The sequence below is a fragment of the Zosterops lateralis genome (genome assembly GCF_965231275.1).
Source record: "Zosterops lateralis genome assembly, chromosome: 11".
Taxonomy (NCBI): domain Eukaryota; kingdom Metazoa; phylum Chordata; class Aves; order Passeriformes; family Zosteropidae; genus Zosterops; species Zosterops lateralis.
Genome location: NC_139771.1, coordinates 13,085,936 through 13,100,443, shown reverse-complemented (window position 1 = coordinate 13,100,443; position 14,508 = coordinate 13,085,936). Strand labels below are relative to the sequence as shown.

General features: G+C 65.8%; 3 protein-coding genes across 4 annotated transcripts; 2 read left to right on the top strand and 1 right to left on the bottom strand.

Annotated features, from left to right (window-relative positions):
• Window positions 1–91: 91 nt before the first annotated feature.
• WDR6 (WD repeat domain 6) lies at window positions 92–4,246 on the top strand. Its single transcript, XM_083869567.1, is given in 7 exon segments — window positions 92–172; window positions 249–2,643; window positions 2,925–3,020; window positions 3,214–3,330; window positions 3,519–3,637; window positions 3,719–4,177; window positions 4,180–4,246. Coding segments are annotated over 7 exon segments (3,282 nt in total). The 5' UTR covers window positions 92–105; the 3' UTR covers window positions 4,209–4,246.
• NDUFAF3 (NADH:ubiquinone oxidoreductase complex assembly factor 3) lies at window positions 3,801–13,495 on the top strand. Of its 2 annotated transcripts, none has more exons than XM_083869571.1 (5): window positions 3,801–3,855; window positions 12,308–12,500; window positions 12,571–12,637; window positions 12,764–12,864; window positions 12,988–13,495. In XM_083869571.1, exons 1-5 carry the CDS (start codon window positions 3,824–3,826, stop codon window positions 13,078–13,080), a joined length of 486 nt encoding a protein of 161 aa, XP_083725697.1. In that variant the 5' UTR covers window positions 3,801–3,823; the 3' UTR covers window positions 13,081–13,495. The 2 variants fall into 2 exon arrangements, with proteins under 2 accessions (XP_083725697.1, XP_083725696.1); XM_083869570.1 differs by lacking the exon at window positions 3,801–3,855 and adding an exon at window positions 12,125–12,205.
• On the bottom strand, window positions 4,260–8,726 carry DALRD3 (DALR anticodon binding domain containing 3). Its single transcript, XM_083869568.1, has 13 exons — window positions 8,535–8,726; window positions 8,121–8,410; window positions 7,773–8,038; window positions 7,494–7,552; window positions 7,280–7,402; window positions 7,086–7,156; window positions 6,934–6,992; window positions 6,527–6,609; window positions 6,304–6,427; window positions 6,157–6,215; window positions 5,939–6,052; window positions 5,648–5,716; window positions 4,260–5,464 (listed from the first exon to the last, which is right to left on the bottom strand). Exons 1-13 carry the CDS (start codon window positions 8,703–8,705, stop codon window positions 5,345–5,347), a joined length of 1,608 nt encoding a protein of 535 aa, XP_083725694.1. The 5' UTR covers window positions 8,706–8,726; the 3' UTR covers window positions 4,260–5,344.
• Window positions 13,496–14,508: the final 1,013 nt, after the last annotated feature.

Here is a 14,508-nt window from a genome sequence, read left to right as displayed (position 1 = left end):
TGCTCTGGGGGCGGGACTGGCCAATAGGCAGCGGGCGGGGCGGTGGCACGTGGGGCTCGGCCAATAAGCGCTGGGGGGGGCGGGGGCGGGGTTGGTGAGGGCAAGATGGAGTCGGTGGCGCTTGTGGCGCCGGTGACAGCCCTGGAATTCGCGGGGGACATGCTGCTGGCGGGTGAGCGCTGGGGCCGGGACCGGGCGGGGCGGGCGGCGGGACCCGCGGCGGCGGCGGCTGACGCGATGTCCCGCAGGTACAGGCCCGGAAGTGGCGGCGTTCTGGCTGAAGGGCAGCGGGCCGGCGGCGGCGGCGGGCCGGCGGAGCGTGCTGCGTGAGGCCAGCGTGCAGGGGCTGCGGGCCGAGCCGGGGCCCGGGCCGGCCACGCGAGTAGCGGTCTTCGGCGGGCGCTGGCTGGCGGTGCTGGCGGTGCGGCACGGCGGAGCGGGCGGCGGCCCGCGGCTGGCGACCTGCGGCGGCGGGGCCGCGCGGGAGCTCCGGGCGCGGGTGTGGGAGGCGCGGTGGGCGGCGGGCGGGCGGCTGGCGCTGGCCATGGGCGGCGGGACCGTGGCGCTCTACGAGTGGCGGGGCGGCGGGCGCTGGCTGCGGCAGGCGAGCTGCGGCGGGGCCGGGGCGCTGCGCTGCGCCGTGCTGGCGGGGGCGGGCTGGGCGCGGCTGGCGCTGGCGGCCGGCACGGCCATGGGGGCCGTGGTGGTGTGGCGGGCGGCGGCGGCCAAGGCCCCGCACCGCCAGCTGTGCGGGCACCGGGGCGCGGTGCTGGCGCTCCGCTACGCGGCGTCGCGGGGGCTGCTCGCCTCCGCCTCCGAGGACCGCAGCGTGCGGCTCTGGGCCGTGGGCGACTTGGGCGGCGGGGACGGGTCCGGCGCCTGTCTGCTGGTCTGCTACGGGCACGGGGCGCGGGTGGCCGCCGTGGTGCTGCGGGGGCCGCTCCCGGTCAGCGCCGGGGAGGACGGGGCGTGCCTGGAGTGGGGCGGCGGCGGCGGCGTGCGGCGGGCGCGGCGCGGGCACCGCGGGGCCCTGCGCGCTCTGGCCTTGCGCCCCGCCGGCGGCCGCCTGGCCACGGGCGGCGACGACGGCGGCGTCCGGTTCTGGCAGCCCCGGCGGGCGGCCGCGGTCTCCGCGCTTGTGGCGCTGGGGGCCCCGGAGCGGCCCCGGGCCGTGCTGCTGGTGGGGCCGCGGCGGCTGCTGGCGCTGGGCGAAGCGGGCGGGCTGGCGGCATTCGAGGTGGCTCGGGGGCGCTGGGCGCCGGTGCTGCACCCCTCCGCCGGCGGGCCCCGCGCCGTGCTGGCGGCCGCCCCGCTACACGGGTGGGACGAGACGCTCTGTGCCCTGGCCGGCGGCGACGGGCGCCTCCTCCTTTTCGCCTTGAGCCGTCCCGGCGCCGCCGCCGAGCTCAAGCTGTTCGAGGGGCCCGTGCACAAACTAAGCTGGGCCCCCCGTCCCGGGCTGCCCCCCGACACCGCTGCTGCCCTTCTGGTGTCCGGGCCCGACGGGGAGATGCTCTGGCTGGATGTCACTCACCGCCTCGGGCAGGCGCCCTCAGTGCAGCTCATGGGTCGGTACCAGCTGCCCCCCTGCAAGCAGCGTTGGCACACCTGTGCTGCCTTCCTGCCCCAGGAAGGGCTCCTGATCTGCGGGGACCGCCGGGGCTCCCTCATCCTCTTCCCTTGCAACAGCTCCTCAGGGTGTGCTACACAAAGCACCAGCATCGTCAATGGTGGCACAGACACGGTTGTTGAGGACTCCAGTGATGAGTTGGAACCCTCTTGCTTGTTGCACAAAGGGGCTCTTCCTCTTGAGTCCCCACTGTCAGTGCTCTTCGGACTCCACGGGAAGACAGGAGTTACCTCGGTGACCATCCACAGGGGCTACATTTACAGCACTGGCCGGGATGGTGTCTACCGCCAGCTCCGCCTGCAGGACCAGCAGCTGGAGGTCCTGCAGAAGCACAGGCCCTGCAAAGGGCTGCAGTGGATTGAGGAGCTGCACTTCACCTCAGATGGGGACCTGCTTGTGCTGGGCTTTCATGCTGACAATTTTGTGGTGTGGAGCAGCAGGACTGGTGAAAACATCCACTGCATCCCCTGTGGGGGTGGGCACCGCTCCTGGAGCTACTGCAGCAGCCCCTTGGCCGAGGTGTTTGCCTTTATCAAGTCTGGGGATGTGATGCTGTACCAGCGTAAGGCCGAGCCCTGCGAGCAGCAGGTGCTGCTGGCGTCTCTGCACGGGCGGGAGATCACCTGCGTGCGGCGCCTGGGGGCCGTGGGGGTGCCCGGCCGCGCCACCTTTAACGTGTTTGTCACCGGCAGTGAGGACACCACGGCCTGTGTCCTGGTGCTCAGTGAGAACTCTCGAGCAGCTGTGCCCCTTGCCCGCCTCAGTGACCACATTTCCAGTGTGAGGACATTGGCATTCGCCATGGGACCTGCTGATGAGGGCTTGTCTGCCCTGCTCTTCTCTGCGGGCGGCCGTGCGCAGATTGAGTGCTACCGGCTGCTGTGCACTGGGGACGCAGCGTCTGAGAGTGCCGTGGCCTGCCAGGTCATCCATGTGGCTTCCCACCGGCTGGACAAGCACTGGGAACAGAAGAAGAACAGGCACAAGCTTGTCAAGATGGACCCAGAGACGAGGTGATGCTCAGGGACTGCCCAAGGCAGGGTTAGTAGTGATCACAGTGTGGGTGGGTGTTGGGAACTGCATGGGCCTCCACTGGAGTACCTGCTCTGTGCAGCTGCAGTTCAGCTGAGGCAGACAGGGCCAGCGTGGCTTCATGTGCAATTCCTGGTGTACAGTGCTCTGTGGGCCTCAAGGGGCTTTTGGTGTTAGGGAGAGGCTCAGGGCTGCTCTCCTGGGCCACCCACCTCTCCACGGGGCCACAGAGGTGTTGGTGAGTGTTATGTCTTTGCTGCAGGTACATGTCCCTGTCAGTTTTGCCTGGTACCAGCACCAAGCAGCTGCCAACACCCTGGAAGTTCCTGGCTGCTGCCTGCAGCGATGGATCAGTCCGGTGAGGAGCCATGATGAGGTCTGACAGGGAGAACGAAGCTGGTGATGGTAGCAGAGCAGGCTCACACAGGAGGCTGCTGCCATGGATGTGGCCTGCTCTGAGCTGGGCATAAGACAGCGTATGGTGGGAAATGGGGCAGTGGTGCCAGAAGCTCCTACTCTCCCACAGCCAACTGCCCTCTGCTCCATTACAGGATCTTTGGGCTGCTGGAGGCTGCTCAGAAGTTGGTGCTGGTGGCAGAGTCATTTCACCACCAGCGCTGTGTGCTGAAGGTGGAGGCATTCCTGCACTCATGGGCAGGAGGGGAGAGGTGAGCCTTGAATGCTGGCCTGCAACCAATGAGCTCTGGGGAGAAATGTCTGTCCTCACAGGGATGGCAGCTCAGCAGGCAGATGGAAGGCCAGAGTTAATCCCTGGAGGCTGTTCTGACACTTCCACAGATCTCAGTGGAACTCTCAGGGCTGCAGCCAGGGACTCCCCCTACACCCCCCGTTCTAGGAGGCACCTCCTGTGCAGTGCAGCCACTGATGGCAGTATTGCCTTTTGGGACATCACCGGCCCTGTCATGGACGCAGTGGATGCCCTGCACCAAGCAGAGGGAGAGATGCAGCCCTTGGGTGAGTGCTGCTGCCCAGCAGCTCTTCCTATCCCAGTGACCAAGGTGAGCATTGCTCTCCTGACTGAGCCTGTTTCCCCAGCCCTGGAGGCGCCACTGGTCACGGTCATGGCCCACAGCTGTGGCGTGAACAGCCTTCACATCCACGAGACACCCGAGGGACGGTACCTGGTGGCCAGCGGCAGTGATGATGGCTCCATCCAGGTCTGCCTGCTGGAGGTAGCCCTGGGCAGGGGTGAGGCTGGAGCGGGGACCTCCCTGCAGGTCCTGGAGCGGGTGTCCAGGCCCTGTGCCCATGCTGCCCACGTGACGGGGATCCGGGTGCTGCGGCCAGGCCTGCTGCTCTCGGCCTCAGTGGACCAGCGCCTGACGCTGTGGAAGCAGTGCCCAGGCGAGCTGGTCCCCCTCAGCACCACCTTCTTCCATGTGCCTGACCTAGCCGAGCTGGACTGCTGGGAGGAGGTGGAGGCGGGGGGTGAGCTGCAGTACTACTGCGTGCTCTGTGGGCAGGGCCTGGAGATGCTGTGTGGCACAGCTCCTCCAAACCTCCTCCACAAGAGGCTCCCCAGTGAAGGGGCAGGTGTGTGACACATCCAAGTCCCTGCCTCCATTTGGAGGGCACCCTGCACTTGGGCTCTGCCCATCACTGTGGCCCCTGCCTCCAGCCTGCACCCTGATGTGTCCTGTCCTGAGGGGCCAGGCATGCTTGCCTCCTTTAGGCATATGCCATGGTTGTGGTACTCAAGGCCAGTGGTCTCTGGGAAGAAGGCAGATGTGATCCCCCCTGGACAAACCTGGGGCTTCCCCAGGCAGTAAAGAAGTGGGGTTGTTGGTCCCCGCTGCCCAAGAGCAGCTCTTCCTCTCCAAGGTGTGAAGGACTGATGTTGGCTTTCCAGTCTTGGTCTCAGAAAGGAACCTTGCTTGGGAGGGCACTGAGGACATGGCCTAGCCCTGGGAGCTTGAGAGCAGCAGGCCAGGAAGGATCAGGCACTGGTGTGACACGTGGTGGGCTGTAGCCTTGTGTGTCCTGGGACTGGACCCTGTGTGACAGTCCTGACGCTGCAGTGCTGAGGATGGTGCTGAAACGCACAGGGATGCTGATCCTCCACAGCAGCACCCTGTGCACTAGGGGTGGCTCACAAATGCCACCCCCCTCAGGCCAAGTGGGTTGTTCCTGCACAGCAGCAGGACCCAAGGCAGTCAGACCGAAGGAAGGACAAACAACCCTGAGGTCAGACACACAGAGCATTTGTCCAGCAACAGCTGTATTGGACCCCAGTACTGGGGCCTAGCTCAGAGCCCAGCAGGAGCCTAGAGTTTCAGGAGCTCCCTGCCAGCAAGGAGCACCCTTCAATAAAGTTTTGAGGGAAGTGAAGTTGGTGTCTGTCTGGCTTTGTGGTGACTGGTCCCTGGTGTCACCTCCCCAGTATTCCCAGCCCAGCTTCTGGGGTGCCACAGGAGCCCTTTTCTGCTGGTGTGGATATGGAAAGGCATCCATGTCTCCCACTAGACACAGCTGCAGAGAGCACAGGCCAATCCCCAAACACCATGGGCCATGGGAAGGGAAACACCTGCATGGGGCTGAATTGTGACTTGCCTGTCACTGAGGCAGCCCCTCACCCTGCCAGGACAACGTGCCTTGTTCTTCTCCCACAATGTGTGGTGTGTAGGTGACTGTCACACCACCGTACAGCTCTTCAGGGGTGGCTCAGATCTGGCTGAGAGGAGGGAGGTGCAGAGTTGCCAGTGCACTGTGGAACACATCCCTCACTGCTTCCAGCAGCTGGAGACGGGCAAACATCTGGTCAAAGAGATGAGGGAATGGCTCCTGCAGGGAGAAAGGAATCAGCCTGGGCTGGCCCTGCAGACATTGCTGCCTGTGCACCTTTGGAGGATGGGACAGGGGCCCGTCACAGCTGGCACCATTCCTCACATGGCAGCCCTCCAAGTGCAGTGCAGAGCCAAAAGGACTGCAGGACTACAAGGCTGCAGGCTGGGACACCTAACTTACCCCCAGGACATGCACACGGTTGTAGTAAGAGCTGAAATCCATGCTGAGCTGGATCAAAAACTTGCACACCTGCAAGGCAGAGACATTCTCATGGCACAGTGAATTGTGGCTGGTCTTGGGCCCTCACCCACCTCAAGCACAGCAGGAATGCCCCAGGGGCATTGCAATCTATTCTGTCAGCACTGGCCCTTGTGTTGCTCACCAGTGGGCAGCGCCTGCTGGCATGGAGCTTTGTCCTGGTCTGGGACTGCTGGAGCAGCATCCCTGGCTGCTATGACACATGGCACTTACTGTCTCTGTGTTGGCAGTGATCCGGATCCCCTTGGAGGGTGGGGGCAGCTGTGCTGCCTGCTGCAGGACTTCAGGGAAGGGCAGGAGATAGTTGAAGAGCAGAAGCCATTCACCCTGTGGAGGGATTACGTCTCAGTGTTGGATCCTCCTGGGCCAGAAGCATCCATCACCAGAGCCAAGGGTCCAGAGATCCCTCCATTCCTCCTCTCAGCACTCACCTCTTCTCGGAGGCAGGAGAAGTTCAGTTCAGATGCTGGTGGCAGAGGTGGATATGTGCCTGGAAAGCAGGGAGACTGTTGTGCCCAAAGAAGCCTCTGTGGCCTCAGAAGAGACTGTCAGAGGAGAGTGGTGGGGTTGGAGCTCACCCTGCTCCACAGCCCGCTGGAAGGTGTTAAAGAGCGTGGCCAGTCTGGCACAGTTGTACATCACGAAGGCACCACTCTTTGTCCCTTTTGTGGAGATGCTGTTGTTCTCCAGGTCCAGGGTGATCTGAGGGCAGGGAGAAGTCAGTCCAGGCTGCTCAGCACAGATGCACTCCACTGTTCCCACAGCCTGCCAGCCCTGGCTCCGTGCAAGCCGCTGTCCTACCTGGCTGCGGTGAGCAGTGCTCAGCATCTCAAACCTGATGGCAGCCACTGTCAAGGTATCAATCACCTCTATCCAGGCCTCATCTGTGGGGAATGTGGGTGCCAATCATGCACAGCTTTCATTCCCATGTACTGACACCCCCAGCACCCAGGCAGGACACCCCTGCCAGGACCAGGCAGTAGCTGAGGACCACCACACCAGCCCTGCCCCCCATCAGAAGGAGCTGCTCTGTGCCAGTGCCCTGGACAGTGAGATGCCTTCCCAAAGCAAGGGCAGCACTTGGCTTGATCCTGGAGGGGCAAGGAGCACCCTGCAGGGGTATAGCCACCCCTGGCTATGGACTCATGGGAGCAATGAAGATGGGATGAAGCAGCATCCATGCATGGAGCCCCAGAGCAAACTCTCACCTTGTGCAAGCTCCCCATACTTTATCACAGAGGCCTCATACATCTGGCGTTTTCGGAGCCTGGGAAAAACACAGAGCCCACTGTGGGTTGAGCTGGCCCACAGGGAGCCTTAGCAGGAGAGAAAGCAGCACATGTCTTGCACAGCAACTTACTGGAAGTACTGGTCAGCCCCAATGGGGGATGAGGGGTTGGTCACCTTCACTGGCCCACAGACAAGGTGTTTCTGAAAGACAGAGAGGCTGAGGCTGGGAACTGAGTGAAATCCAGCCCTGTTTTAAACCTAGTCATCAGCCAAGGATGGATGCTGGGGCGACACTGAGGAGGGTCAGAGATTGCTCTTGCTCACCTGCAAAGCTGTGTGGGCTCCCGGATCCAAAATCCTCCAGAGCACATCCAGCTGCTGCTGCTGGAACTCCTCCTCACAGTTCACCACATGCACAATGCTACAGCAACTGCTCTGGCCTTTGGCCTGCAGCAGAGCACAACAGGGAGCTCAGTCCTATTGCCTGGCAGAAGGGAAGGAGACTTGGGAAGCGAGAGGCGGGCATGGGGTCACTCACTGGGCACTGCAGAACAGCTTCCTGCAGCTCTGCCAAGGACTGCAGCGTCCCCTCTGTCACTGAAAGAAGGAACACACAGTGGGACACGGGGCTCTCCACCCCTCACCATTGAGTCTGCCCCAGGCTCAAACCAGACTGAAGAGCGCCAAGAGGGGAAAGCAATTTCTGTCCATGCCCCCACCCTCATTTTTGTTAAAAAAAAACTGAAAGGAAACAGGCTTATTTGCACACATTCTGGCCTTGCTGCCATACTTGAACTATTGTACATGTGAGGCTCACCAAGAAGCACATCTAGATTGGGGTCGTAGCCCAGCAAGCCTTGCTGCTCCACAAAACTCTTCAGGTGCACCTTACAGACGACACCCTCGGGTGTGCCCGGCCTCTGCTCACAGGCTGCAGCACAGGAGCACCGGCCCAGCGCTGCCTTCAAGGCCGAGACGGCCTCAGTGAGGGAGGAGCCGCCTGAGGGCCAGCAGATGCGGAGCTGCCGCAGGACATCCCACCTCCTCTCCTCGCTGAGGGCGGGGACCAGGCGGACGTCCACCCTGCGAGAGAGAGCCAGGCGGGCGTTGGGAGCGGCGGGCTCCGTGGCGAGGGGCGGGAGCAGGACGGGACGGAGGCACTCACCCCTGGGCACGCAGGAGCTGGGCCAGGTGGTCGGCGAGCAAGACAGAGCGCAGGTGGCGGGGCCGCAGGGCGCCGGGGCTGCGCAGGGCCGGGCAGTGCAGCACCACGCAGCCTGTCCGCGCCCCCGCCGCGGTGGGGGCCGGGCCGGGCAGAGGCCCCAGCAGGCGCCGGAAGGCCTCGGGTCGCCGCACCTGCACCGCCAGTCCCGCCGGCGTCTGCCGGCAAACCCGCAGCGGCAGCACTGCCGGGCCCCGCAGCGACGACACCGCCGACACGGCCTCGGGGGGCACCTGCGGGCGGAGGGCGAGGAGCGGTCCGGGCTGTACCTGCACCGGACAGCTCCACTCCCGGCCTTATCAAAGTTCCCGCCATCCCCGCTCCCGGCCGAGGCCTGCCCACGCCGCCGCGCCCTACCTGCCCGCCGGGAAAGGCGGCGCTCAGCGCGGCCCGTGGCGCCAGAAAATCCCGGTGGCGCAGGTTCCGGGCGCCGCTCTCCTTCACCCAGAGCGCGGCGGGCCGCCCGAGGGCCTCGTTCAGCGCCCGCAGCGTCGCCGCCACCCCCGGGCGGCCCTCGCCCATCTCCATGGGAGCCCGGCCGCCGCTTCCGCCACCGCCGCCGGAAGTGACGTCCCGCCTCGCCCCGCGGGTGGCCGCCATGTTGCGCGCGGCGCTCCCGGGCGGCCATCTTGGTCGTGGGCGGGCAGGTCGGGCAGGGCGGCCATCTTGGGGGGACGGCGCGGGGCCGCCATGGCGGGTGTGGCGGAAAGCGGCGCCGCCATGACGGGTGTGTGAGGCCAGGACAGGGAGCTGCGACCAGGCACACGAATGGTCCGAGAGCGTCTCCGTCCCGTTCAGCCGAGCCCCAGCAGGGCCATGGTGTCACTCTGATGGCGTAGGAGTGGTATCCCCTCTTCTCCCGCCCTGGGGAGCCCAGATCTAAACCCCTCAGGACCCGAGTGGGGTTCAGGAGCCAGAGGCCGTGCCGGGGTCAGAGAGGCCCGTGCAGAAACGGGCTGCGGGCCTGGCCCAGGCCGGAGCACAGCCCGCGGGCCCCGGGGCTGTCAGGGCCAACACGGGGCCCCTGGGGGCAGCCCCAGCAGCTTCAGCTTTGGTGGGAGGGGAGGTTTGGGTGGGCTGGAGCGTGTGAGGCAAATCCCAGCTGTGGGCACGGTGTCACTGTGGGCACGGTGTCATTGGCAAACCCTGGTGGCCAGTCCAGCACAAGCCCCAGGGCTCGGCTGGGCGGTGACAGGGTGGCTGAGGAGCACCAGCAGCACCCGTGTGCACCCAGCATGGGCTCTGCACGGCACGGCGAGGAGCTGCTGTGGGTGCACACCCTGCCGTGTCCTCCTGGCCTGCCCCTGGGGGCTGCTCTCCTGTCCAGCACGTGAGCAGTGTCCCCCTTATCAGCCCCAAGGAAGAAGGAAGTGGAAGTGATTAGATTACACCATCCTGGTCTTGATTACATCTGCAGAGCTGAGCTGCTGCACAGCCATGGTTCGAGCACAGATCTGATGGAGGGCTCACGCTACTGTCCAGCTTCCCAACGAGTGTGCCAGTGGCTGCTGAACTAGGGAAGGGCCCAGCACACCCCCAGCCCCACGGCACCAAGCGTGACTGGCAGGGAGAAGGAAGCACCAAACCACACCACAGCAGGGAGCTAAGGACTTCCCTCCCTACTGTGCCCTTCCTGCCTTCCCCACGGAGGCAGCGGGCTGGGGGGCAGGGAGGGAGCTCTGCCCGCAGGGCCCGAACTGGTTCCTCCAGGGCTTGTGTGCATGGGGGAAAAGCAGGGGGGAGCAGGGGGAGGGCAGATCCTGCTGTATGGGCTCTTCCAGGAATGCAACAATTCGTTTTGAGGCTTCTCAGGCAGCCCCGGAGCTCCAGGGCTGCAGCCCACACCCAGTGAGAATCTGCAGCTCCAGGGCAGGAATAAGAAGACGTCCCCCGGCTGTGCCATGGTGCGGTGCTCCCTGCACCACCCACAGCCAAGAGGTGATCTGAGAATCGCTGCTCACACCAGACCAACTGCTGACTGTCCGCAGGGCAGGAGCTGCCCAGGACCCCTGCCCGGCCGGGGGACTTGGTGGACCTTGTGTTACCGCTCAGGCTGGATCCTCCACATCCCCAGTGTCCCCGCAGGCTGCCCACGTGGGCCCTGGCAGCGCAGTGCCCTGGGGAGGGCTCTCGGAGGCGCCGAAAGAGCTTTGGAAAGACACGACATCCCCGATGGCTCTCTGGCTGGCCGCTCAGCGGGAGTGATCGTGTCATTCCAAAGCCATCTCTCTCCAGGGCTTGGACCCTGCCCACCCCTGCAGGCACTGGAGTGCTGCGGGGGCCGGGGAGAGCCGGCACGGGCAGGAAGTTCGGCAGTATCGCACAGCCTGCAGCAGCGTGTGCAGGGGACCACATCCACCCTGTGGCCGGGCAGCCGTGCTCCCCATACTCTCCCAGGAAGCCAGCTGCTATTTTTAGCTCTTGAGGGCACAAGAAGCAGAAGAGCCCCCAGCCCGCTGCAGGGGCTGAGCCATGAGGCACCGGTGATCCCCCCATCCCGACACCCCCCTGCTCCAGTGTGGCCCCGGGCGCTGCCCCAGCCCCAGGAGGGCTCGGAGCGGGACACGTGGCTCCCGCCCAGCACAGGGCGGTGGGCAGGGGCGGGGGGCGAGGCGGTGGCGGGAGCGCCGGTAACGAAACCCCAGGGCAGCTGGGCACAGTGGGAACAGCTGCTTTTGGGATTCCGTTGCCCGCGCTGGCGCCGCAGAGGGATGGGCACGGGCACCACGGCCACGCCGCCCCGACCCTGGGGCAGCCGGCGGGCCAGGAGGGAGAGGGCGACTTACCGGCGGGGAGCGGGGCGGAGGAGATGCGTGTGGGCCACTGCCGGGCCGTTGTGATCGGGGGTGCCGGCACGGACCGAGGTTGTGCTGCCGGCTCCCCCCCCGCCGCGGGCCGGGTGCCAAGGGGAGGGCGGCACGGCCGAGCCAAAAGGAAACGGCTCCGAACAAAGCCCCGGTGCGGCTGGAGCAACTGGTGCCAGCCCGTCAACCCCCGACGGGGCCCGGAAACACGAGCCGTCCCCGAGGGAGGGCACCTGCCCCGGCACCTGCGCCCAGAGGCGGCCCGGCCCCTCCGCGGGCAGCGCCTCCAGCCCCGGGCCCGGCGAGGAGCCCTCGGCACCGCCGTGGGGAGTTCAAACCGCGCGGGGAACCCACCGGCCCCAGGCGGAGCTCCCGCGGTGTCGCCCGGGGATCCCCGGGACCCCGTGCTGGCCGAGGTGCCGGCGGGGGGAATTCCCGATGCCCCTGGCACGGCGCGGTGGCGGGAAATGTTCCGCCGCCACTGCCGGGAGCTTCCCGGTGTCCCCCGCAGTGTGAGGCCGGGGCCGGCCCCGGGCGGTGACACAGGTGCGGGACGCGTGTCCCCTGTCCCGGGCACCGCCGAGCCCGCAGTGCCGGGGCCTCGCCGGGCGCGGCAGAGGACGGGGAAGGTGCAGCGGGAGGTCCCGGCGGCGGCTGGCGGGGCTGGGCCGTGGCTGGAAACAGCCGCCCGCAGCGGAACCGGGAACGGGGCGCCGTGCCGAGCCTGGGGCAGCCCGGGGCACCGGCGGGGCCGAGACCCGGGCCCGCTCCCTCCCGCCCGGGGAGCCGCCCGCTCCCCTCTCACCTCCGGCCCCGCAGCCTTCGCCACAGCACCCGGGCCGGTCCGGGCCCCTCCCGGCGGCGGGGTCGGGGAGGCTCCGGCGGGACAGCCCGCACCCCGCTCCCGCCCCGCCGCCGGCCGCTTTCGGTTTCGCTCCGGCGCCCACCTGGGCTCTGCAGGCCGGGGTGCGCCCGGGCCCGGGGGCAGCGGGTGTGTGAGTGTCGCCGCCCTCCCGCCCCTGAGGACCCGCGGGCACACGGGGGACCCCGAGCGCCCCCCGGGAGCCCCGGCCCGACCCCGCTGTCTGTCCCGGTGCTGTGCCGGCCCCGGCCGCCGGGGGGCGGTAGCGGCGGGGGCGGGGCCGCGCGGCGGTTCCGGCCAGTCCCGGCCATGGCGGCGGCGCTGCGGCGGCTCCTGCCGGCGGCGGGCCGGGCGGCGGGCAGGTAACGGCAACCGGCACCGGGGGAGGTGCCCGTAGGATGCCGGGGAGTCTCCGGGGGGTTCCCGCGGGTCCCCGGTGTCCCAGCTGCTCGCTGTCCCCGCAGAGCGCCGTGCCGGGGTCACCGGCTCACGCCGGCGGACGATGAGATGTACCAGCGCACGCGGGTGGTGATGCTGGAGCCGGAGTCCCCCAACATCATGTTCATCGAGGGCTACAGCACTCGCGGCTTCACCATCAGCGGGGACGTGGTGGTGGGGCCGTGCGCCGTCCTGCCCCGCAGCATCCTCCAGTGGAACGTGAGTGCCGGCGCTGCTGAGTCCCCCCGCGCCCCGGGGCGGCCCCTCAGCGCCCGCCGTGTCCCCGCAGGTCGGCTCCCACCGGGACATCTCGCACGAGAGCCTGTCGCTGTTCCGGCTGCTGGAGCCCCAGATCGGTACGCGGCTCCCCCCGGGCTCCTGTCGGGGCTGTGCCGGGGCCCTCGGGCTCTGCGGGAAGGGTCGATCCGGGCCGAGGCAGCTCCAATGCTGCCCTGCCCACCCCTGTCGTGCCCTGTTTGCAGAGATCCTGGTGCTGGGCACGGGGGACAGGGTGGAGCGGCTCCACCCCGCCACGCTGAAGCTGATGCGGGAGTGCGGGATCGCTGTGGAGGTGCAGGACACGGTAAGGGAGGGTGAGCACAGGCAGCGCCCTCTGAAAGGGAGGAGGGGTCATGTCCCTTGTGGGGAAGAGCCGAGACTCCTTTCTGAGGGCCGGAGCTTCACTCACTCCCTTTTCTGTTCACAGGCGAATGCATGTGCAACCTTCAACTTCCTCATGAACGAGAGGCGGGTGGTGGCTGCGGGGCTCATCCCCCCGCGGGGCACCTACGGGGTGTAGGCCCTGCCGCCGTGCCCAGGGCTGAGCGGTTCTCCCTGCCTGCAGCCTCCGAGGATCCGCTCCCAGCTGAGAAACGCTCCATAGGGAACTGTGGAGCTGCCGGCTGGGGGATGGCTCTGCACACACAAGGGCTGTGAAATACACGGGTTTAGCTCTTCCCTGCAGTCCCTGGCTTCTTGGTCTCCCTGCCCAGTCTGGGCTGGGACTGTGGGGCACAGCACAAGGCTTTGCTGGTGGCACTGCTCCCACAGCTGTGCCAAGGTCGTGCCCCACGCCTTGACAGCAAGAAGGCTCCCTCACCTGAGGGAGAGTGAAGGCTGGTGGGGTGAGCTGTACACCCCCGGGCACATCTGGGGCTCCACAAGGAAAATATATGTAAATAGGAAGTACAATAAATGGTGTGGTGGTTAATGCACAGCACATTGAGGCTGTAACAAATTGATGGGGCATGTGCTCACCTTGGGCACTGGTCAGCATGTGTGATGGTGGGTTGCCAAGTGTCAGCAGCTTCCTGAGCACAGCCAGCACCAGCAGCCAGTGTGTCCCAGCTGGTGCTGGCTTGGCATGAGCTCTCCTGTGGGGCTTTGTACCACCCCAGCACTGATGGCCCTTGGGCAGTGTTGGTCCAAAGGTGCTGCACCCCCTCTCATTGAAGGCTCAGCTCCAGCAGGTCCATGAAAAGGGTCCCCCTCCTGTTCCCCCGCTGCTTGGTCCAGGGTTGGGGATGTCACCCCTGGGGAAGAGAGTACGTGTACCTAATGGAAGCCTCATGCCCTGAACTCTGCCACCTTGGCAGGCAAAGGCAGGGGATGCAAGGTGTGGGTGGCTTTGCTTTGTGTCCTGAGTGTGTGACACTGACACCGTGGCATTGTAGTCAAGGCTCTAGTTTTAGTGTACAAATCAAATTTGACATCCCCAAAACACTGATGGTAGACACACTCTCTTCAGGAGTGACATGTGGGACGTGTACAACTGGTACAAGTGTAAAATACTTCTTGGCTCCTGGCATTGCAAGCACAGGTAAACCTGCCAAGCCAGGGACGTTTGCACTGCTCAGGCCTGCAGAAATGCAGACCAGCTCCTTTACAAGGAGCACTGCCCACCTTCCAGCAAACAATTGCTCTGTTGGAGCCTGGGCAGGTAGTCCACAGTTAACAGCCCAAGCAGGTGCAGCCACTGGAAGTGTGGCAACTACAAGAGGTTTAGGGGAAGAATGCAGCAGCTGGACCACAAATGGGGGCCTGCAGCATCCTGGCTGCTGCGACAGCTGGGTTTGGCAGCACACAGGAGGAGATGGCTGTGTAAAACAATTTGCTTTCTTCTTCAGCAGCCCAGCCCTCGTTTTCTGCTCTCAGATTTTTAAAGAAGCCATACTGTGTTATCCACTCAGCCCTGTCTCAGGGCTCTCCCCTCCCAGTTGCCCTTCAC